The 23,430-nt window shown below is 39.3% G+C and overlaps 1 protein-coding gene across 1 annotated transcript; it reads left to right on the forward strand.

Annotated features, from left to right (window-relative positions):
- The first annotated feature begins 3,407 nt into the window (after nt 1-3,407).
- On the forward strand, nt 3,408-23,052 carry tbx5a (T-box transcription factor 5a). Its single transcript, XM_078271492.1, has 8 exons — nt 3,408-3,551; nt 4,424-4,518; nt 6,033-6,152; nt 7,102-7,249; nt 14,545-14,697; nt 18,306-18,397; nt 19,901-20,133; nt 22,460-23,052. The coding sequence occupies exons 1-8, from the start codon at nt 3,408-3,410 to the stop codon at nt 23,050-23,052; spliced, it is 1,578 nt and encodes a 525-aa protein (XP_078127618.1).
- Nucleotides 23,053-23,430: the final 378 nt, after the last annotated feature.

The following is a 23,430-nucleotide window of genomic DNA, read 5'->3' on the forward strand; positions in this document are numbered from 1 at the left end:
TTAAATGAGTTTCACTACAATAGCTCTCCTATACGTGAGTTTCCATGCCAATTAGTAGGCCATATGGCTAATATGATGACATAGGATGTAGCCTACAGCTGCTGGGCTATTTAGATTTATATTAAACTGTTTATCAATTTGGATTATTCTTAACTTCCAATATGTTAAAGACTTATTAGTGATAAATTTCAACTGTATTATATCGACCTTTGCATTATATTGACCTTACAGCGCCAGACTGAAGTTTTCAGCTGGTGACATTTAATTTCTATTGACCCCAACGGTATGCCCTTTTTTGATTGTTGACGCGACGATTTGTTTTCTTCTTTTATCGCTATTCTGTTTTTCTCTTTCAAAGAAATGCAGTTTTTCCTTCGCTCTCTGTATTTATCTCTTTATTTCCAAACATGAGGTTCAATAACGCTGTAATGTAAAAGAAAGTATAGCTACAACCAATAATCATACGTGTTCAAGGAACTTGGCGCCAAATTTGAGGCCTGCATTCTATTTGTATTTGCACTCAAAACAATATTATTGCAATATAAAAGTGCCATGTAGCCATTTCCAAGTTTTGCAAAGCTAATAGTTACATTTATTTGTGTTAATACAGTAATGGAGAAGCATGCCATTAGGACGTCCTTCGGAGCTCTGTGTGCGTGCATGCGTGCTTGCGTGTTGTTTTTGGTGCAAAAGCGAGAAAAAGAAAGTTTCCCTATACCTTACAAACTCAGCTAAATATTTAAAACTTTTGTAAATTGTTTGTGAGACTGATTAGCTTCGTTTTGTTTCAGCCCACTTCAGTAAATGTGTTTTTTGGTCAGGGGCAACATTTGCCATAAGCTTTAGAGGGACTATCTGTCCAGATATCCAAATTAATTAAAATGTACTTTTGCTACCTTTTCCAGGAAAATGTTGTTGGACATAAGTTACCATCCCCAATATCTTAAAGATTAATTTAGATGTTTCGAAATAAAATAGTTGTTTTAACTGCTATAGGCCTACTTTCAAAGCTGCTTTCGACACCAGGCCGCTTATACTACTATTCTATCATTACTCCGCGTTTCAGTCCTCCCCGTCATATCTACTCAAGAAGTGTTAGTAGTATTGATAGCTTGCTAATGGGCAAACATCCACCTCATACTGTGTCTCTGTATCACACCGAATGATGGCGAAATTGACTCTGTGGGCGCGTGCGTAATCAGATAACAGCCTAAACAAAATGCAAATAAGGCACTGTATGCGCACACTGCAAACAACTTGAACAAGCTGTGTGTTGTCATACTGCTCCTGTCTTTCTATTAAATCAAATATGCTGCTTAAGTATATTCTTTCCAATGATCAGCCCAGTCAGAGTTAAGCCCCATCCAATACAATTACAGTTCAAGAACAACACTAATAAAAATTAATTTGGGATGGAAACATTTCAAACCACTAAGGCTGATTCCCATTCTACCTTCCAACACAATTGAGTGGATATTTTTCTGTCAGCTAAATACGCGTCTGCTTGCGTGTCTAACCAGGCGCTGTCATTGCAAACATGGCTCCATACGTTTAGTTGTGATCTTTAGATGATGTCAAATATGAAGTCCAGTGTCCAGTGAAACGGTCCGCGGTGTGCTGACTAAACCTGTGTGAAGCCACAGGCCCAAACATAGCTTACACCGACTGCCCCAGGCTTGGGTTTTTACTGTGGGGGCAAATATATCCAATTCCGACCTAAGTGCGTCTTTTTAACCTCCTACTCTCAGTTGTGGAAGCTGTTCTGTGCAGGGAATGGTCCAAGGTTCATACATAACATTACTTGAGCTAACGGTCCGTTAATTGGTAGGCCTATTGATAATTACCCACTAACAGAACCACAGGCAAAAACACATGCTCGATTAATCAATTAATCATTCCTTCGGCCATAAGCAGAGACAACATGTTAACGCACAATATCTGATGATGCTTAATAAACTTGATTTCTATATTGTCTGAGGCTATGACTGGCGTAATGGCGCATGAAGGAGCTAATATCAAATGGATTCATTCTACCAGACTGGGATTATTGAGAGGTTTAGGAGAGGAACTGGGGTGGGTGCCTGGAAGGGATTATTTTGGTGTATAAACCAATGCTATTCCTGCGTAGACTGCTCCCCCATCACCCCCCACCCCCTGATCTACGTCGCGAACTCCGCTTCCGCTTCGCACGGTTGGTCATTGATGAGCAGTGGAGGGTTGGAGAGGGAGCGCGCGCGCGATAGAGAGAGAGGAGGCGTAGAATTGACAAGGCAGAGACTGGGAGAGAGAGGAGGGGAGAAGGGAGAAGGAGGTGACGGACCTGCTCCTCTGGGACTCGGCTACAGATTACTACTGCTAGGTGCACTATCGCCGGGCTCGGCTCACAAAACGCTCTTCGGCTGTAAAATGCGCGATTAGGCACCGAGCTTTGCCTTGAAGCTGTCACCGAGCTCCGCGAGGGTCTTCACGGTCGCGGCTCCGCTTGTAGGAAATCTGGACTAACTGAGAGAGGAGGGGAAAAGAAGCATTCATGGAGATTCTGCGCAGCTTCGTTGAGCAAATCGCCTGGATTATCTGATTTGGGACGGGGCATTGAACATTTTAAAGACGAAGACTGTGTTTCTCTGTTGTGCCACCGCCGTGCCAACTCGAGTCCACGACGTGTTTTAGTTTTTAGGTAAGCTGATCCCGCTCTGATCCGGCTACGTGTATTCGTTGTTGCAATTCATATTCAAGTATAGGCTACTCTGCCTTGCAGGAACCACTGCTCTCTGCAGAAGTGATACCGTTGTAGTGTAGAGGGTTGTTTTTTAGGCTTCACTGTGTCCTGGACGTCACCATGTCGCGATTACAACAATAACGCTCATGTCTTTTGTTTGGGCAGCATGAATAGGACATATTGTTTTCTAAAAGAGAGGGGGTCCTGGGGCTTCTTCAATGTGCCACCTTATTCTCCCAACATAAATCAGCAATCACACTTTTAATGTGAGCAATTCTGTGCACTTCCCTCTAATTCAAATAATCTCTTTGTCCATTTCTCAAAATAAAGCTATATTGGTGACAAGCATCTTGACATATGATACCAAACCATCTTATTTAAACAAATTAAATTAATTTGCTGTTACACTGAAAACATTAAATTTTTAAATCAAGTTGGTATGTTAATATGCTATGTTTTCCTATCTTTTAAGTCTACTTTGATGCTGTAGTTATTAGTATAGCACACACTTCCGAAAATTAGTAGACTACCTTTATTGTCACAACATAAAGCTCATCTGTGTTTGTCTGTCTGTCTGTAAACTTATTAAAATCACTGTAACAATGTTAATAAGCAGATATCCAGTCTCACACACTGACATCTTTCTTTGGGTCTTACAGCTGGGAGAGTAGTTTTCGTTGCTCCGGTCATGGCGGACCAAGAGGAGACTTTTGCCCTTCAAAACTCTCCTGGTGGCTCTGATTCAAGGGAATTACAGACCGATAATAAATCAGAGAAACAGAACGGGACATCAAGCAAATCCCCATCATCACAGACAACTTACATTCAGCAGGTCAGTATCAGTCAGTCTGTAGGCCTCAGTGTCACTGCTGCGAGCTGAGGCTGCTTCCACTCACTTATGAGGGTCCCTGTAAAAATAAAAATAAAGTATTTATATTCGTCCGAACAAGTAGGCTAACTATATTGTCTTTTGGGGTGTTAAAATATAGCCTACACGAAATGTTAAAGATATATAGAATATCTGCCAATGTGATGGAGTAACTCTACTAATTTTACTTATTCTAAAGTATATTTATATAGGCCTACAGATATAACTTAATTTGGATCCGATATTTAGTCTGTCTTAGTGAAGTGTTCGTTGTCTGAGTGAAACATCAGAAAAGTAAGTTTAACTTGTTTTTAGACTAGATTTTAGAACTGAATATAAGACTAAAACCCTCTAGGAGCGACCGTGCGTCCCATGTAGGCTGAGTCCTTTGCAGCGGCCGGGGTTCAAATCCGACCTGCGGCCCTTTGCTGCGTGTCATCCCCTCTTTTCTCTCCCCCGTTCCTGTCTATCCACTGTCACTATCAAATAAAGGGAAAAGCCCCAAAAAATAATCTTAAAAAAAAAATAAAAGACTAAAACATTCTGTAGGAAAATATGTTAAACGTCAGACATGAACTCTTGCCGTATTATACTGTATAGGCCTAGTTTGTTTAATTGTTTGTTTAAAAAAAAATTAATACATTATTTATTGTTTAGACTTAAATTGAAAATTGAAATGTGTATTTGACTGGCATTTATAATTTCCTCTTTGGCAGCTTTTGACCAACTCAAAAGGCCTCCAAACCACGTTTGACACATCTCCGTAAAATTGAAGTTATAGGCTTATTACAGCAATCCGGTGGGCATTTTGGGCACTAATATGTTTTATTTTGAAGGGAATGGAGGGAATAAAAGTTTACCTGCACGAGAGGGAACTCTGGACAAAGTTTGACGAGGTGGGGACGGAGATGATCATCACCAAAGCCGGAAGGTAAGATGACAATATAAAAAAAAATATTTATCATTATTATGACGGGAAGCCACTAATCTGAAAAGGGGGGGTGTTATTGACTGCATGTCTGTTTGCTGATGAGGCTGCACGCAATCATTTTCTATGAATTGTATGTAGGCCTAAAATTAAAATGTACTATAGTTTACAGGCCTGGCTGGATTTATTTTGTGTGTGTGTGTGTGTGTGTGTGTGTGTGTGTGTGTGTGTGTGTGTGTGTGTGTGTGTGTGTGTGTGTGTGTGCGTGTGTGTGTGTGTGTGTGTGTGTGGATTTAGAAATATACAATGGGAGGAACCACAGAGAAAACACAGAGCATCTGGCTCTCTGCAACATCACCAGCGCATACATTTTAGTCTGGGTGGCCCTTTTGGGGAAATGCAATACCATCGACCAAATACAGAGAGAGAGCAAATGTCCTCCTGTTGAGTTTGAGTCTGTTTTACTCAACGTTTCTTTAAATTCAATGAAATAAACTAATGTGTGTGTGTGTGTGTGTGTGTGTGTGTGTGTGTGTGTGTGTGTGTGTGTGTGTGTGTGTGTGTGTGTGTGTGTGTGTGTGTACGCAGACACCTAACGTGACAACACTTTAGCAGCAACATGTTGTGCAGGGACTGTACATGTGTCTCCCTGTCTGCTCCAGTTGCCGCAGACTGCATCCAGTCAAAATAGCGCTCGTCTGCTGAGTGTGAACTTGCATATATGCATGATGACCGCTAGTGTCTGCTCATGTCAAAGTGGCCGCTGGCTCACATGTGGGTTGCCATTATAAATGAATGCATATTTATAGTTTAACACAGCAACATTTCATTGTGCTCTCCAGTGCGGGCAGAAGCCAGTTGTTTTCACACAGCTGCATAAAGTCTGCATTATATTCCCGTCAGTCATTTCTCTCCTGTTTTTGGTGTGAAATTATGTTACACAGCAGCTCCCCTTCGTCCTCCTCAATCCAATTCCTTTTGGCTCGTGAGACTGCTCAGGCTTACTCACATTATGTGTTTTTTTTGTTTTTTTTATTGTTTGTTTTTTACAATATGACAGCTACCAAATATCCATATGATTTACTAAACGGATCTTACAAAAGATCTGGCCCGCAGTGAAAAACGCAGGTCCCTCTCAGACCCAACGCCGGCCATGAGAGGAGTTGTTACCTGTAACCAAATCAAGGCATTTATTTGACATGTTAAACCATCAAACGTGACCTGACTGTATGCATTATAATTTAGTTTGCAAATTGTAATAATTATAAAAACGAGAAAGTCATAAGATTTATTCTGAAAACACATTTGTTTTCATTCACAGTTTTGTAAAACTTTGTAATGCATGCTTGTGCCCGCTAAACGTTTGAAATGGCTAAATTGAATAAAAAAAATAGAATTTTTCCTCTACCGAACAGAAAACCACAATCTGTGTTTGCCTACATGTCGCCTTCTTTTTCTACTGTCTGACAGAAATACTAGGCTATATAGCGCCATAAACTGTGTTTTGTCCTTTACAGGCGAATGTTCCCCAGCTTCAAAGTGAAAGTCACGGGATTAAACCCCAAAACTAAATATATTCTCCTGATGGATGTTGTTCCTGCGGACGACCATCGATACAAATTCGCCGATAACAAATGGTATGTAAAATCTAACACACACAAAAACGAATTTTGGAGGACTTTTTCTTGTACTTTCAAACGTTTCTTAAATAGGCTACTACGCGCACGACATTTCACAATAATGGGGGTTGTTGTTTTGAGGGTCGCAGCTATAGCCTACTCTCTCTGGAGTTTATTCCAACGGGAAATGTTGTATTGTTGCCCTGATGGATGAGAATCGGAAGTGAAGATACCATTCGACAGAGAATTATGAACTGTGTACATTCTAGTGCTTGCCAAGAAATGTTGCCAGCGGGGAGAAATGTTTTTGCCCCAGCTGTTGAATGAATGTTGATGCCTTTTCCAATAGCTATACCAGCCTGTATGTGCACTGCAACAAGGCTGTCTTTAACAGTGGGGCATAAACAGGGTTATTTGTTTAGTGTCATGTCGATCTCTCTAACCTTGGTCAGGAATCTCTTGTTTGGGTCAGCCCCTTTCAATGAGGGGATACTTATAGAGGATTATCATATGCTAATACTGCCGATAATGACCTGTCCAAAGCATGTCCTGGAACTAATTCTCCTCTTGATCTAACGATGTTGGAAAACAATGTCTGCCAGCTCTTATCTGACCTCTGACCATCCAAAACCAACTTCTCAAAGTATTCTATATAATTATAACTTTTTGCATTAAAGAAACCCTAATGCAATGTTTTGACCAGGAGAGAAACATCCTCAAGGCAAGTAGCAACAGTGTCCCGTTTCTTATTTTAGTTTTATGTTTTTCTTTTAAATACGTCGCATTCAATTCAGATATCCCTCTGCATAATTTCAAATGTTTGAAATATTAGCCTAAAAATGATGGGGAAAATGTTGTCTACTTAACATTTTACACTAAGAGCCCGTCCGCCTACTTTAGTGGCTGCATGGTTGATAGCTGGCGGCTGTGCTGTCAGTCCAAGGTGTGACTGTGTTGCTGTGTTCAGGTCTGTGACCGGGAAGGCAGAGCCCGCCATGCCCGGCCGGCTCTACGTCCACCCGGACTCTCCCGCCACGGGGGCGCACTGGATGAGGCAGCTCGTCTCGTTCCAGAAGCTGAAACTGACCAACAATCACCTGGACCCGTTCGGACACGTAGGTGCCTAGGCCTATCATATATACTATTTAACCACATGTCTGTGATTGTGAATGCTAGCCTGGTGCTGCATTGATCAAAGTCCAGGGAATGTATTTTTCGCTTGGTGTGTTGCTCAGTGTCACTTCAGCAGGGAGGCTTGCCACTGAAACACACACGTCGTCCCTTTCTACTAATCTTTATCAGCTTTTACAACACAAGTGCTGGTTTGCACAGCTGAACTTTGAGTAACGATTGTTCAAATCGTTACGCATTTGTATGAAAATCAACCAGCTAAACTAGACAAAATCAGTGGCGTCAAGACTCACAGAGCTACATTTGGAAAAAGGACAAAGTGTTACAGGGAGCAAACTGTGCGAATGAATGAATTAAATAAATTATGAGTATTATTATTATGAATATTGTAATTGTTAATAGTATTATTGTGAATATTATAATTGTTAATAGTATTATAATTAATATTATTATTATATAGAGCATTATTTAAATATTAGAGTTGTAACTTTAAAAGACTAAGTTTTAAGTTTAGTTTAGGTTTTAAGTTGTAGGTGTTTTTGTTAAGACTCTTTGCCCATCCTGTATATTGGAATTACCATTTGAGTACTATTGGTAACTATTGGCCTTACAGTTTAAAGGTCATGATTTGAAAAAAAAAAAATGAAAAAGATACAACTGCCCCCCTACTATAATAACAGTGATTTGCATGATCAGGCACCATGGCTGAATGTTAAATTGAATTAAAATGTAGTCACTCCTCCACTTCTCCATCACCAGGCTCTAAACTCACCGATGTAGTGAAGTTTGGGGTTTTCTATACTTTCTTGTTTTAATTCCTGCCCTTTCAAATGTTTATCTTTCAAACAACGTCTATTCTGAAATAATTCTGTCTTTTGCTCAGATAAACACCAAAGGATACAGTTCATAATGCCTGTGGAGTTTCCTTGAAACTATATTTGCTGATGTTGCAAATTATATATAATAATATACTATAATAATATAATATAATTTAATGCAAATTATGGTTTTAGGTGTTTGATTGAAAAAAAAGTCCCTGTAAATATAATCCATTTTTCTTTTTACTGTCATGCAATCTCAGAAAAACTATTGACTTATCGATTTCACAAATTAACTATGCATTCTTGCACTTAATTTTTCATTGAAAACAATCAAACCCAAGGAAGATGAGTTAAACAACAGGATATTGAATTAGCTGCAAGGGAAATTAAAACAAATGTTTAATTCAAGTATTGCCTGTTGTCCTTTTGAAAAACAAGCAAAAGGGATAGACTTGTATCGCTGAGAAATACATGAATACATGCTTTGACAAAGTGAATCTACATATATAAATATGTAATTTTCTCCTTATAATGCAATTCACCACACAATGACAACAGTGTAATATCGTAAATGTTCTGATTTGAGTCTCTGTGATGTGTAGAGAAAACTGCAATTTCTGATTCTCAACTGATTTGAATTTAGACTCTTTGTCATCGTTGATGGTAAAGAAAAATAACATATTTGGTTCCAGTGTACTCTTTCTGTTGCCCAGGTTAATTATAGCACCCCTAGATGCATTAACGTTGTAGACCTCCTGGAAATCAGCTTAGATAAGTAAAGGGGAGCAGTTGGGCATTTCTTTTAAGAATCAGAATCAGAATCAGCTTTATTGGCCAGGTTTGCGTAAACAAACAAGGAATTTGTCTCCGGTAATCTTTGCTCTCAAAGTACAACACTTAACATATTAAGAATAAAAACAGAGTTGACGGTAAGAATATAAAGAAAAGCAAGAGGCAATTGTACCCCCACCCACCTCTTCCCTCAGCAGTTTGGGACTGTGTATCGTATCCATTTCCTAACTTAAACTCCTCATTATTCTACACTCTCTATCTGGCCTCAGGCTTTTGTGATTCCTGTCTTACCCAAAACACAAACATCACTTACTTCATCAACTAATGGGCCTGATGGCGTCAGGTTTTCATAAAATTCTAAGTTGATGGGCACACGACCAAGACCAGGCCAAATGAAATGTCTTGCTGTAGAAACGGAAAAGTCAAACAATTACCTCTCTTACTAACAGGCCCGGTCATTAGAGGAGAAAAAACAATTATGAGGTTGGCAAACGGTACATTAATAGCTACTCTGGATTTAAGGAGGAAGGTATATAATGTGGAAAACACAAGAAATTGAATAAGAGATTATTAAAAGTGTTAATGTTGATAAAAGGGATTAAACTGAAAAAGTTTTAAATCTGATGAGGAAAAGGTTTATTTGCTGACCATATAAGCAACACCAAAACATGCAGTCCTGTTATAATGTTCTAGTGATAATATTTAATTTATTCCAATCATCATTCCTACTGAATGCAGATTGACAACTATTTATAGAGCTACAGGTACTCAGTTTGATGATGAGTATAAAATGAGACTGCTACACACAAGCCCTTCTCTATCCATATAGCGCCTATATCGTGGTTGTTGCATTGCCAAAGCCCAGCTGGTGAAATGAAACTGGAGCTCTGTCGGAATGTGAGCAGTGTTGTAAATTTTGGGTTAAAGTGCGTTTTTGATTGGTTGCAGTGGTTCCTGCCTTGGCCTCTTTCGTGCTGGGAGACAGCACCCTGGGATTCATAAATGAAATGCTGGTGGCTGGCCAGAAATATACTGCATCGGCTTGTTGGTCCAGCTGGTTGAAATAACTTGTGGATGACTTATAATTACTAGCAGTGAGATATGAGACCAAAACATATTGCTTATGTTGAATGGACCCATTTAGGATGGGCCTGAATTGATTGTTTTTCTCTAGAAATGTCTGGTAATTGGACACGCGTCATCAGACTGAGCTTACCAGCTCAGGCCTGTTGTGAGGAGTCTCCTAGGAAACAAGGGAGGCTGAGCCCGATGGGGAGTGTTTGTATGCAGTTCATTGTTTAGCTTTATTTTTTTATTCAACTGATATGTCAGGAGGTTGTCTCCTAAATTGTTATATACCACTAACTTGGGATGGCAAATGTTTTTTGTAGGAAACAGGATTTTGAAATTATGTAAATTGTGTAATCGTAGTTTTGAATAAGATGGCGTGTTTATTTTTTGCAGCTTCATTTTTGTTGATATGCTCAGGCAGAAAGAGTGACATGACATGGGCATCACACAGGCACATATATGTTGTAAATGTTTCAAGTATTTGATCATATCTTGGTCTTAAAGTAATAAAAGGTCCCTTCTCCATACAGTTTATGACAAATGCAGTCTAGTTGAGGATAATGCATTTTAAACATGGTTTCATGGTGAAAATGGTTTTATTTACCATTGTAATATGCATGTTAATAAAAAACTGCTGCAGTTTTGGAAAGTATCTAACTAAGTACATTTACTCAACGTTCTTAAATACAATTTTGAGCTTTTTGTACTTGATACTTGAGTGTTTACATTTTAAGCCGCTTTATACTTTTACACCTTTACACAAATGTACTTTTTATGAACTAAATTTATTAGACGGCTACAGTGTAGTTAGTAGTTACTTCAGAAGCACAAGTAGTTAAAATGAGCTTCACCTTGACCATCTGCAACATTACAGTGCTGCTTACTGAATGCATCAGTAATAATCATCCATTAGTATTGTGTATACACTACCGGTCAAAAGTTTGGGGTCACTTAGAAATTTCCATTCCACTCCATTCCAGACAGAATACCAGCTGAGATCAGTTGCATTGTTTTTTTAACCAGGGCAGCAGTTTTCAGATTACATTATATGCTTACATAATTGCAAAAGGGTTCTCGACTGTTGTAGATAGAAGTGGCTGAAGCAACGCTTGAAATCCATGCTTTTTGGTCTAAACGTCATACCCAAATTAAAAGTGGTACAGCTCCCATATACTTTGACACTCTGGGGTGTGCCTGATATCATTGGAAAGGTGATTGATGTGGGTATGTTTGTGTATTTGAGAAGTGTTGTATTTTGTAGTTTTTTGGCTTTTTTCTTTGCACTTTTCAAATGGAAATAAAAAAACGCACAGACATATCTGTAGAAGAAAAATCATATAAAATCCATTTTTGAGTCTTTTGGCTTCTGGACTTTTTCTGTAGTAAGCTGAGACATGTGGCTAATGCCCTGTGTTGTCTGTCACCTGTCAGATGTGTTTATAGCAGTGTATTCTAATCATTTTACAGATGTATGACTTGGACGGAAATAAAAAACCTCCATTCTAGCCTCTGTAACTCTGTCAGTAAGGCACTTACTGACACTTGTAACAAAAACTTGAGAGTGTTTCCTTTCCAATGATATCAGGCACACCCCAGAGTGTCAAAGTATATGGGAGCTGTACCACTTTTAATTTGGGTATGACGTTTAGACCAAAAAGCATGGATTTCAAGCGTTGCTTCAGCCACTTCTATCTACAACAGTCAAGAACCCTTTTGCAATTATGTAAGCATATAATGTAATCTGAAAACTGCTGCCCTGGTTAAAAAAACAATGCAACTGATCTCAGCTGGTATTCTGTCTGGAATGGAGTGGAATGGAAATTTCTAAGTGACCCCAAACTTTTGACCGGTAGTGTATATAACAATACACGCTGGAAGGGGTCTCTGCATAAGTACTTACATTTGTTATACTTGCTGTTAATACTTCTGTACATTTACTTAAGTAAAACTTTAAATGCAGTACCTTCACTTTTTTGAATTCCTAAAAATCATTTGTTTTTGTCTCAGGTTTCAAACAAAGCTGCAGTTTTTGCTTTGATCTCCTTCTCAACTCCTGGAATATTTCTCAGTGTTATTCTTCTCCTCCCTCAATTTGCTCCTGCACTCGTCTCCCTGTCTTCCCACACATGTTTTGGCCAGGAGGGTGGAGTGTGAGGATCGCACTGTTTACATTTGAATGGCAGTGTGTGATGAGCAATAGATGAAGGTGTACAAAGCCTGCTGATCCCGAGGCTCGGGGAAACTCTCTGATCTGGTGAAACTTGAAAGCAGAGGGCAGCGGCTCGGGACCCAAAGTGATCCCTCACTATCATTAAATACTATCATCCAGAGGTTGGGGGGAACAGAGATACAGAGACCCAGGCAGGGCAGCGGCTGGGCCAGGAGACGAGGCGTGTGCTGGGGCCCCAGTGGGTGGTCCACAGCTAACCCCCCCCCCTACTAACACACATACTGGACATCAGGAACCCACACTCGGTGGACCGTGCTATGTTCCAGGGTTAAATGTGCATTTAGATATTTCCACGCAACTTCTAATGTGTCTTAGTGGCAGACATTTTTAGCTCCCAAAACCATGTGAATGACGTCTTTGCATTGATGGGATTGTTGTGTGGTTTGTCCAATCTTGGACGCATCTCTGCAGACCTCAAGTAAGCCTTTAATGAATGCATGCATGGGAAAATGTTTTGTTTAACCTACTTTCCCACTTCTGCACTGTGTTCAAATTGTTTTGAAAAGCTCTTTCACTGAACTAAAAGCCTCATTTACAAATCCAAACAGAATGGTAGTGCTGCTTGGAACGTGTGGTTATTTTTTTTTTCATTTGCACAATGACATGACTTCACAACACAGGAACCAATGCAATCCCACCCTTAAAACGAAACAGAGCTACCATGGAATACAGCAACACAATTTAATTTCTCTCAGCCTGAGGCTCAGTTTTGGTAAAACTATTCTCACCTCAGAGCAAAATGCAACCCTAAAACCACTTTACTGTTATTGTCAAATTAGCAAACACAAAGTTTCCATCTGCAAGTGACTCTTCCACAGCTTGCTTATCTAACTAAAATGATACACTCAGCTGACATTGTATCTGGGTCAGTAACTTCCATTAAATCATCTTGCATCTACAAGGTGCATGGCAAGCAGTTGAAAAGCCATTTTTTCCCAGTTTCTGCCCATTACAAAAACCTATTGCACCATGAAATAAGATCAAGTTCAGCTGGAAATTGAAAATGGATGACTATTGTATTGTCTATGTAAGCCTCTATGGTTCACTTGGCTCCAAGAAAGGACTTAGGGGTCATGTCTGTTTAATGCTATAGGATGCCCCCACAGGTACTGGAGGTCAGGGCGATCCCTTGTCTCCTCTCATGCTGGCAGTGAAAGGCAGGTACAAAAACAACCTTTAAGATAACAGATAGGAGGAATGCCTAAGGGACAGAAAGGTGGGGGTAGGTGGGTGTAAAAAAAACAAAACAAAAGGAGTGGTAGAAAAAAAGACCCTTTTTTCAATCTTTAAGAGTGAATCTGATGAAAATAAAAACCATCAGATTTCCTTGGGGCTGATGACCATGACTCCCTGGTCCGTCAAAACAATTAGACTTAAGAACCACGGATGAGAGGGCCTCAAAAGAGAAGTTCAAGGCTCAAGTTCAGCTGTGCAGACGCGTCTTTATGTCGCCAAGCTAGCCACGGGTAGTAGTCATCACTTAACATAAACTAGGTTAGTCAGGTTAGAGGAGCAAAAAGAGAGAGGACATGCTTATGTTATCCTATCATTCTCCGGGGACTGCTCATCTACTCACAGTACTGTAATAATTTTAATATAGTGAGTACTGTATCTGCAAACATACAGTAATGAGTTTGGAGTTGCATAACAGGGGAAGTTGTGTTTCAGTTTTGGCTAGAATAGAAGAAAGGTTAGAAAGAAGAAAGGTTAATATGAGGAAGTCATACAAAAACAAAATAAGAGCGCACATGGCCCAATTTTATTTCAAATATTAACGAAAGCAGTAAAACTTGTATTACATTTTGTAGTGCAATAAAAGTTTACCTTTTAGTCAAACATGTAGGCTAATTTGTCCAAAGAATGTACCGTTCTTCAAACTTTACAAACATTTTAATTGAATCTATTGGGCCTCTGTGAGATTAATAAAGTATATTGCCTTGACCTAAGTTGCTGCCAAGCCTTTTCTTTCCTTTTCCCCCCTTTAATGTCTGAATTGCACAAAGTATGCCAAATTCCCCCATTCCCCCTACTTTCTTTTATCTTTGTCATTAGGCTCAACCAGATCTTGTATATGTTTGCATTTCCTTTTGGTACATATTGTAATGATAAAGTGATGGAAAATGTGGCAACATATGAGCAACAATAACCTAACCTCCAAAGCAAAATAAAGTTTTGATGCATGCAGCCAAAAAAGGATTTAAGGGGAAATTAAAGTTTTTTTTTCTAAGCATTTACTAAGAAACACTAAAGTTAGACTGTGTATCTAGTTCTCTTTTCTGAGAGTTTTATTTTTAGAAAGGGTGTTTTGCTGTGATGAAATGTAATCAAGTATCTAACGATAGGCTCCACTTTTTATTTTTTCTAGATTATCCTGAATTCGATGCACAAGTATCAGCCGAGGATCCACATTGTGAAGGCGGATGAAAATAACGGCTTTGGCTCCAAAAACACGGCCTTCTGCACTCACGTCTTCCCCGAGACAGCCTTCATTGCGGTTACGTCCTATCAGAACCATAAGGTAAGTCCTTCGTGGGGTACTTTTGGATTTTCTTAAGTGTTTCTGTTGCAGCCTGTGACATAGTAATTAGCAACTTTACGGCGTTTTTTATTAGGCGATTTAATTGTAACAATGTTTTAAAACATGGCAAACAAATGAAAACGTCGCAGAAATACAAACAGAACTAGCGTACGTATTGCGCATTAAAACATATTGCGGAATTATGTAAGCGTTTAATTTCCCGTTCAAACTAAAAACAAGCAACGACAGAAACATTGTTTCTCAAGAGTTCCATTGGATGTTGCACATTTTTACGGAACTCTGACTGGATGTGCTGACTGCAGGAGAGGAAATGAAAGGCGCTGTTCCCTGTGATGTTAAAGTAAAGCCTCATCACTGTCGGCTGAAGTCCCTGATATCACGTTGAGTCACTGACAGACGAGAGAAACCTTCAGATACCCGACTAGACGACGTCTGACCTCAGGAGACTTTTCTCCAAGTTCCAGGCCTGCGGCGCTTTGTAGAGCGAGACAAGCTGCAGATAAACCGGAGAAACCCCAGTGTAGCCTATCAAACCTAATACCAAGAGAAAACTAAACAAACAACGCATCATTATAATAATAATAAATAATAGTAATAATAATAATAGTATTGAAAATTGAACACTTTGAAATACTTAGTGCCAATTATTTGGTTAAAATGTGTTGTTTTTAGTCAGTGTTACAGTTGACAGTACTAGATTATCTGTAGGTTATTATCTATTCTATTAATTAAAATAACCCTTTGCGTGACAGACGCGCAACATTATTTTTTATATTTTTTTTAAGTTCTCAAAAAACTGAAATGCTGACCTGAAAACTATATCAAATAATAGAATAGCCTACATTATATTATAAAGGGCCTATACTATATTTAATATAATTTATAAAGGTTTTAAATGTTCACTTCTATTATACTGTATAATTCTTTCCGTTGAGGTTTCGGCTCTGTTGTTGCAGTTGACGGTGCAGTAACTTGTAGCCTAACGTTAATGAATAGGCCTTGTAGCCTAAATTAAAATTGTTGCCTTGAGTTTGTAAAAGTTAAAAAATCTGGAAGATTTCCTTGCTTTTTATTCACACAACAATTTAGAAAAGGGTCGCCTATAACAACATTAAATTAGAGAGCACAGTTGTTTATAACTTTAGTTGAGAATTTGGGGAATGATGTAGAAATAAAACTCAATATTTACTCAGCAGAAATTCCAGGGGGAAAATCTTACAGGGAATACAGATATATGTAAACAGCGTCTGTTTAACATCACGTTACCATGTAGGCCTATATGTTCTTAGTTTGGGGAATATGGGAGAGAGGGGCGAAAGCTCATAATGTCCCCGCAGCCAATCAGACGTCTCTGCGCTTCTGGGAACAGGAAGCACAAATGAACGACATGCTGTAGAACCATTCATTATTTTCAAACATGTTATTGGGTGCTCAGATCGTAACCCCGGGCTAATTATTGGGGCTTTCCAGACCTGCAGAAAAACAAGTATTTCTGATCTGCAGGCACTTTACCACAACTGTCTAATCAAACAGTCTAACATCTGCCAAAGCAACGTGTGCTGCAGGCATGTGTCCAATTCACCTGTTAGACTCTCAGCTAATGAAAATGGTCAAAGTCTCTGGTTTCAAGTATTTCCTGCCACTGCTGCAATTAAAAAAAATTCCAAACTGTTTTCCGAGATATGTTTTCCCTTAGAATAAAAAGTGAAAAATGAGTAGTCAATAACTCCAAACTTATATTTAAGTTAGCCTATATTTAATACACTTTATTTGAAGTACTTAAAAGTAGTTCTATAAACTAAAATAGCCAAAAGCATCTTGAAATATGTTTATATAGGCCTTCATTTCATTCACACAGTCTAGTAAAACTGTGGTCTTAGAAGCTGTGAATGAATTTTGCCCGAATGTCTTGAATGTACTCTCAAATTATTTTTAACAGTATTCATAGTCTTTGCTCTGATTCTTTCCACCCTCTGAGTCCAGTCAGTAGGAGAACTGCGAATTGCAACACACATTATTTTCTTTTTCTGTAAACTGAACTCCAGCTATCACTTGGAATTAGGGGTGCAAGATATATCGACTCAAGATCGTTATCGCAATATATCGAAAGTTCGCAATAAGTATGCAATATTTTGTTTATTTTGTGGCGCGCTGCATCCCGTCCGTTAGCTGTGTGGCTTAGTTGTGTTTGATTTAGAGCTCGCTTGAAATGCTATAATGATCATGTTTCATTGGCCAATTACTGTGCCACTTGCACATGTTAGCGCACGTCAGCACACGGGTCCACTACGTGACAAACCCTATGGAGCGTACCATGTGACGTGTTCATATTTCAACAGAGTGACAGTGTAAGAACAAAACGGAACGAATCAGAGAAGAGAAAGAAAAGTTGTGTCCTGTTCTCTTTATTTATATATTTTATACTGTACAACCAGTAAAACATGTCCTGTTCTGCAGACTGTTATTTATTTATTCATGCTGTACCAGTCCAATATGACAGTCAGTTGAAATAAACTTTGTGTTGTAAGAAAACTTGTTTAATTTGTTATGAATCTATTTTGATGCGTTTTCCCGTAACTTTTGTAATTTTACATATATTTAAAAAATATATATTTATCGAAATTAATATTGATATCAGATTTTGTCAATATCGTGCAACCCTACTTGGAATGAGTTATTATTTGTCTAGCTGTATTTCATCTTGGAAGGCCCGCAGAGGGTAAAAAGAGTGCAACAAGACTCTGCCCTTTTTTTATTCCTAACTTAAAAAAAATAAAAAATAAAGATAAAACAATATGTAAATCCGCTGCCAGGCTGCGTGTAACAAGAAGCTAGCGAAGTGTCATGAGAGATTTTACAAGGTTTGGTGAGAGTGTCAGCCAGCGTACAGACAAACCTCCAGTCTTGTCAGAAAGCTGGAAGCACACAAGAGCTGCCAACTCATTACCTGCCAGAAACCGCTGCTCATGAGAGGGATATCCCTGGATTGTGTTTAACCTCTTTGGGATTAACTTGCTTTCAGGGTGTTTCTCTTCACTTTTTTTGTTTGATATTTACAAAGACATTTTTACTAAAACATAGTCATAATAAATCACATTATTTGCATTTGTCAAGCATGCGCCAGCTATCTGTTAAGCCAGAGACTGTCAAATATAATATTATAAATTATGCAATGAAAATATGTCTCATTGAGACATGCTTTAATTGAATTTTTTATCTTAGGATCCCTAAAAGCATCTTGGTTTCTGGAAATGTGATCTATTTCATTCTCTTGGGTAACCTGTCAGCAGTTAGATGCATCCAACAACACTTCAAAACTCAGCTTGAAAAAAACATGTTGCAATACTATCATTGAGCCTCATGCTAAAGAAGACTTGTCTATTGTGAGAGTATAGCGCATACTGAAATGTTGCATTTTTTTTTTATTTAAATAGCTCCTATTTTTACGACAAAAAGGTGACACACGTGTTATTTATTTGGGACTACAACTTTTTAAAATAGAATAGTACTTGTAAGTGACACAACCAGCACAACATATGGCTTTCATTGAACAATATGTTACTAATTAGGTCTTTTTGCTGTTTTAGATAACCCAGCTGAAGATTGAGAACAATCCGTTTGCAAAAGGCTTTCGTGGAAGTGATGATATGGAGCTGCACCGAATGTCCAGAATGCAAAGGTAGATAGACAACATTTTTAAATCTATATTTTATTGATTTTGGAGCATGTGAACCAATCTATGTTATTCATAATGTATTTCTTTAATTTATCCTGGGCCATGATACATGGAAACACTGACACAAATTGAATGATGTCAAATGAATACATTACAGGGATTACTGACATCCTGATCACACTGTCACTTAACAAGGCCCGCTATACTGTAATCCTTCAATCACCAAAATGCAAGCCAGTTATGAGTGTTATTTTCAGTGAGTGTTATTTTCAGTGATGTAAGTGTAGTTCTTGATACCCGGCCAGTTTTCATGCTGAAGACTTTTATGGCTGATCTGGCAGAACCTTTGAAACACGACTGCAACATCTCTGCCCTTCCAAGCAGCTTTTTCTACCAGGACGTTCTGTGTGTGTGTGTGTGTGTGTGTGTGTGTGTGTGTGTGTGTGTGTGTGTGTGTGTGTGTGTGTGTGTGTGTGCGCATGCATGCGTGCGTGCGTGTGTGTGCATGTGTTGGTTGTATGGCTTGGTCCGGCAGCCAAGGCAATACACGACCACATTGTTCTCTCTCCATTATTCAGTCCAGATGAGGGATGGAGCATGCATCCGTACTGCGTGGAAACACATTTTCAAAGGAGAATATCTGGTTTTGAAACTCACGGCCCACCCACTCCCCCTTTGGGCAACCGATACAAATGTTGTGTGCATTCAAATATAGAAATCCCAATTCAGAAAAAAACAACTGTAAAGCTGTTTGGCTTTTCCACAAGGTGCTAAAATCCTACATCCTTCCCATAACCTATACTCTGAGCCACAGTAATTAAGAATTTCAGATTAATGTCATGGTTTATGTTTTGGAGAAAAAGCCGTGGAAATCTGGGGAGAGATTTTTGTACTTTCAAGTACTTGGGGAAAAAAAAAGAAATCACACATTTCATTGTATCAGACAGACACAGCCACAGTTTAATACAACGTTTTGAGTGAAATGCATTTCACCTATCAAAACTTGCAAATGTTTAGAGCATGGTAAGAGTCCAGACCACACTATCAATCCTACATGGCATTGTCCGATCCTGCCGAGTACAGTAAGCTATGCACGTCTGCTCTTGGTTACAATGTTGAAGGGAGAGCTTATTGCAAAACCAGGTCATTGTTTCAACTGAGGAGATCCCTGAAATCAAAAAAGCAAAAGTAGCAAAATGATCTATTGACAGATCCTGTGGATTAATAGGAGTGAAATACATGCTGGCGTTTTCACTGGGAAGAGTTTTCCCCAACGGAGCCTCTATCTCTGTGTGTGTCCTAAGTGGGTGTGAGTCACTGATGGTTAATGCTGTTGACTGTCTTTGAGAACAGATCTTTCGAATGAATCGAACTGTACAGAAATAAACGATTGATATTCTTTTTTTTTTAATAAACTGTTTTACGATTAATATTTTAGGGGGACAACTGCAGATAATTACTAACAACTGTATTTGTGTCTGTGTGTGTGTGTGTGCCTGCACATAGTACCAAGGAGTATCCAGTAGTGCCTCGCAGTACAGTGCGCCAGAGAGTGGGCTCCAGCCAGAGCCCGTTCAGTGGGGAGGTCCAGGGCATGGCCACCCCAAGCACCCTGAGCTCCCAGTACTCCCAGTGTGAGAACGGGGTCACAAGCACCTCACAGGACATGCTGCCTCAGTCGGGCTCCTACCCCCTGCCACATGAGCACGGCCAGGAGTACCACTGCATCAAGAGGAAAGGTAGGAGACAAATATGGGAGACTGATGTATCAAAAAGACATAATCATTTTTACAGCAGTCAGTATCCATATCCATTGATGTTAACGCTGTGGTTCTACCCTTGCAAGCTGAGCCTTTTTAATTAATTGGGTGTTTTGGGTAATTTGGCAGCTAACTACCAATATAATATATATATAAGTAAGGGCTACATATGTATTTTAAAATGACCTTCTATAGTCTATATATATATATATATATATATACAGTTGTGTTTAGAATAATAGCAGTATGTTTAAAAAAAGTGAATAATGCTCAAAATCCTTAGAAAAGCTTTTAATTCCATAATATCAATGCATTGGGACCACTACACATTCAATTCCAAATCAAAACATGACCAAAATTGATCAAGTTTGTGTTATACCTTTACAGAAAGTGAAGAAAAAGGAATATTAGGCTGTTCAAAAAAATAGCAGTATTTGCATGTTTCTTTACAAACTCAAACATTTACTGTATGAACTGAAAAATGTCTCAAGGGTTTGCTTTACTCTGAATCGCTGCACTAATATTTAGTTGCATAACCATTATTTCTGAGAACTGCTTCACATCTGTGTTGCATGGAGTCGACCAACTTCTGGCAAATGTGAACAGGTATTCCAGCCCAGGACGATTGAACTACATTCCACAATTCCTCTGCATTACTGGGTTTTGCCTCAGAAACAGCATTTTTTATGTCACCCCACAAGTTTTCTATGGGATTGAGGTCTGGGGATTGGGCTGGCCACTCCATAACATCAATCTTGTTCATCTGGAACCAAGACTTTGCTCACTTACTGGTGTGTTTTGGGTCATTGTCTTGTTGAAAGACCCATTTCAAAGGCATTTCCTCTTCAGCTTAAGGCAACATGACCTCTTCAAGTATTTTGATGTATTGAAGCTGATCCATGATCCCTGGTATGCGATAAATAGGCCCAACACCACAGTATGAGAAACATCCCCATAACATGATTTTTGCACCACCGTGCTTTACTGTCTTCACAGTGTACTGTGGCTGGAATTCAGTGCATGGGGGTCGTCGGACAAACTGTCTGCTGCCCCTAGACCCAAAAAGAACAATTTTAGTTAGTTAGTTTAATCAGTCCACATAATGTTGCCCCATTTCTTCTTTGGCCAGTCAATGTGTCCTTTGGCAAATTTCAACCTATTCAGTACATGTCTTTTTTTCAGCAATGGGACTTTGCGGGGGCTTCTAGACTGATCTAGCTTTGCTTCACATAGCCTTCTTCTGATCGTAACAGTACTCACAGGTAACTTTAAGTCTTCTTTGACTTTCCTGGAGCTGATCATTGGGTGAGCCTTTGCCATTTTGGCTATTCTTCGATCCATTCAAATGGTAGTTGACCGTTTTTTCCCACGTCGTTCAGGCTTTGGATGCCATTTCAAGGCATTTGAAATCATTTTGGCTGAGCAGCCTATCATTTTCTGCACTTCTTTATATGTTTTCCCCTCTCCAATCAACTTTTTAATCAAAGTCTGCTGTTCCTCAGAGCAATGTCTGGAACGACCCATTTTGCTGAGTATTTCAGTGTGAAATGCACTATAACCAGCATGCACAACATTTGCTTCCTTCCTTCCTTAAATATGGGCCATAACTGACACTGTTTCTTCACAGAATCAATCACCTCACTAATTGAACACAACACTGCTATTATTTTGAACATGCCCCTTTCAATTACAGATTCAATTACACAGAATGAGCAGCATGCATGTCATGACTGTTGGGTCTGTTGGTTTTCTATGACTCTGCAACAATTACTAGTAAATTATTTGCCATGTAGAAATATCACTTCTACCAAGAAATTTGATTTATGAGGTTAGTGATGTTGGACTGCTATTATTTTGAACACAACTTTATATATATATAACAGTCTATTTTTTCACGTAGATTATGTCCACTTTTACACAGATTTGATACGAAATTATGTTAAATTTGTACTACTTTATTTTTCAAGAACGGCACACATTAGTAGTGCAAAGTATATAAAGTATGTGCATAAAACGGACAATAATCATCTGAGCAAAAAATACCCACACATTATGTTTTTATTTACAAAGCATGTATATTTGTTTTTCATGATTAGCATTTAATTGGCAGCCGGATAGTGGGAATTAATTATTTGTTTTGGTGTCAATTAATTAGCAGTTGAGCAGAATTTAAAGCCAATATTGCATTATTCCAAAAAGGTTTGTCTCACGTTATTGACATGGAGTTGCACATTTTTTTACTTTACAGAACTTAAAGAAGACACTTGAGTAACACTGTTATTTCACTCTGTAATTCTCCCTGCAGTGGAGGATGAATGTCACTCAGGTGAGCACAGCTATAAGAAGGCCTATCTGGAGAGCTCGTCCAGTGAGGAGGACCATTACTACCGTCCTGTTGGCTACGCCCAGAGCCTCGGCCTGGCCAGTGGGCCCTACCGCAGTGAATCCAGTCAGCGACAGGCCTGTATGTATGCCAGCACCACCCAGGGTGCTGAGCCAGTTCCTAGTTTGGAGGACATCAGCTGCAACACTTGGGCCAGCGTTTCACCCTATGGGAGTTGCTCCGTCACCACCATGCAGCCAATGGACCGGCTGCCCTACCAGCACTTCTCCGCTCACTTCACCTCAGGGTCTCTGGTGTCCAGACTTGGCGGGGTTGGGGGACACGCCTCTCCGCAGCTGGGCGATGGCCACCACGCTGCCATGTACCAGAGCTCCATGACCCACCAGACTCTGGGCCGCCAGTGCAGTCCTGGGGCTGGGATCCAGTCGCCAGCAGCTGGCCTACAGGGAAACGAGTACCTCTATACACACGGCATACCACGTACACTATCGCCACACCAGTACCACACTGTACATAGTGTCAGCATCATGCCAGAGTGGAACGAGAACAGCTAAAAGAGCTTTTTTTCCCCAATCAAGAGATACAAATAATAAAAGGAAAAAAACAAAAAAGGACCAAAATAAGGCAGGGTTTAGATGAATTTATATTTATATTTTTAGAGGATGTGTAGCTGATCATCTTAATGAGATCAGTGTTGGTTCACGGACAGCAGTGGATATTGGTAAGATGGTGTTGAAGTAGGAAAGCAAACATCCTATCACTAACTTGTTGTGAAAGCATCTGCACTTAAAAGCAAATAACATAAACATGAATAAAGTGGAGCTGGACCAGAACATACACAAAGACTGCTTAGGTGCAGAGAAAGTGAACACATGGGGACACTGAACAGAAGAACAAAAAAATGCTTCAGATGCTTTGCCAGCAGTCCCCAA

This window comes from Sander vitreus, chromosome 16 (assembly GCF_031162955.1).
Source record: "Sander vitreus isolate 19-12246 chromosome 16, sanVit1, whole genome shotgun sequence".
Taxonomy (NCBI): domain Eukaryota; kingdom Metazoa; phylum Chordata; class Actinopteri; order Perciformes; family Percidae; genus Sander; species Sander vitreus.

Excerpts from the sequence above, each read along its gene's own strand:
- tbx5a (XM_078271492.1), top strand. The coding sequence starts at position 3,408 with ATGGCGGACCAAGAGGAGACTTTTGCCCTTCAAAACTCTCCTGGTGGC. Across the intron at positions 6,153-7,101 it reads AAATTCGCCGATAACAAATG|GTCTGTGACCGGGAAGGCAG; the intron begins GTATGTAAAATC and ends TGCTGTGTTCAG. Across the intron at positions 7,250-14,544 it reads ACCTGGACCCGTTCGGACAC|ATTATCCTGAATTCGATGCA; the intron begins GTAGGTGCCTAG and ends TATTTTTTCTAG.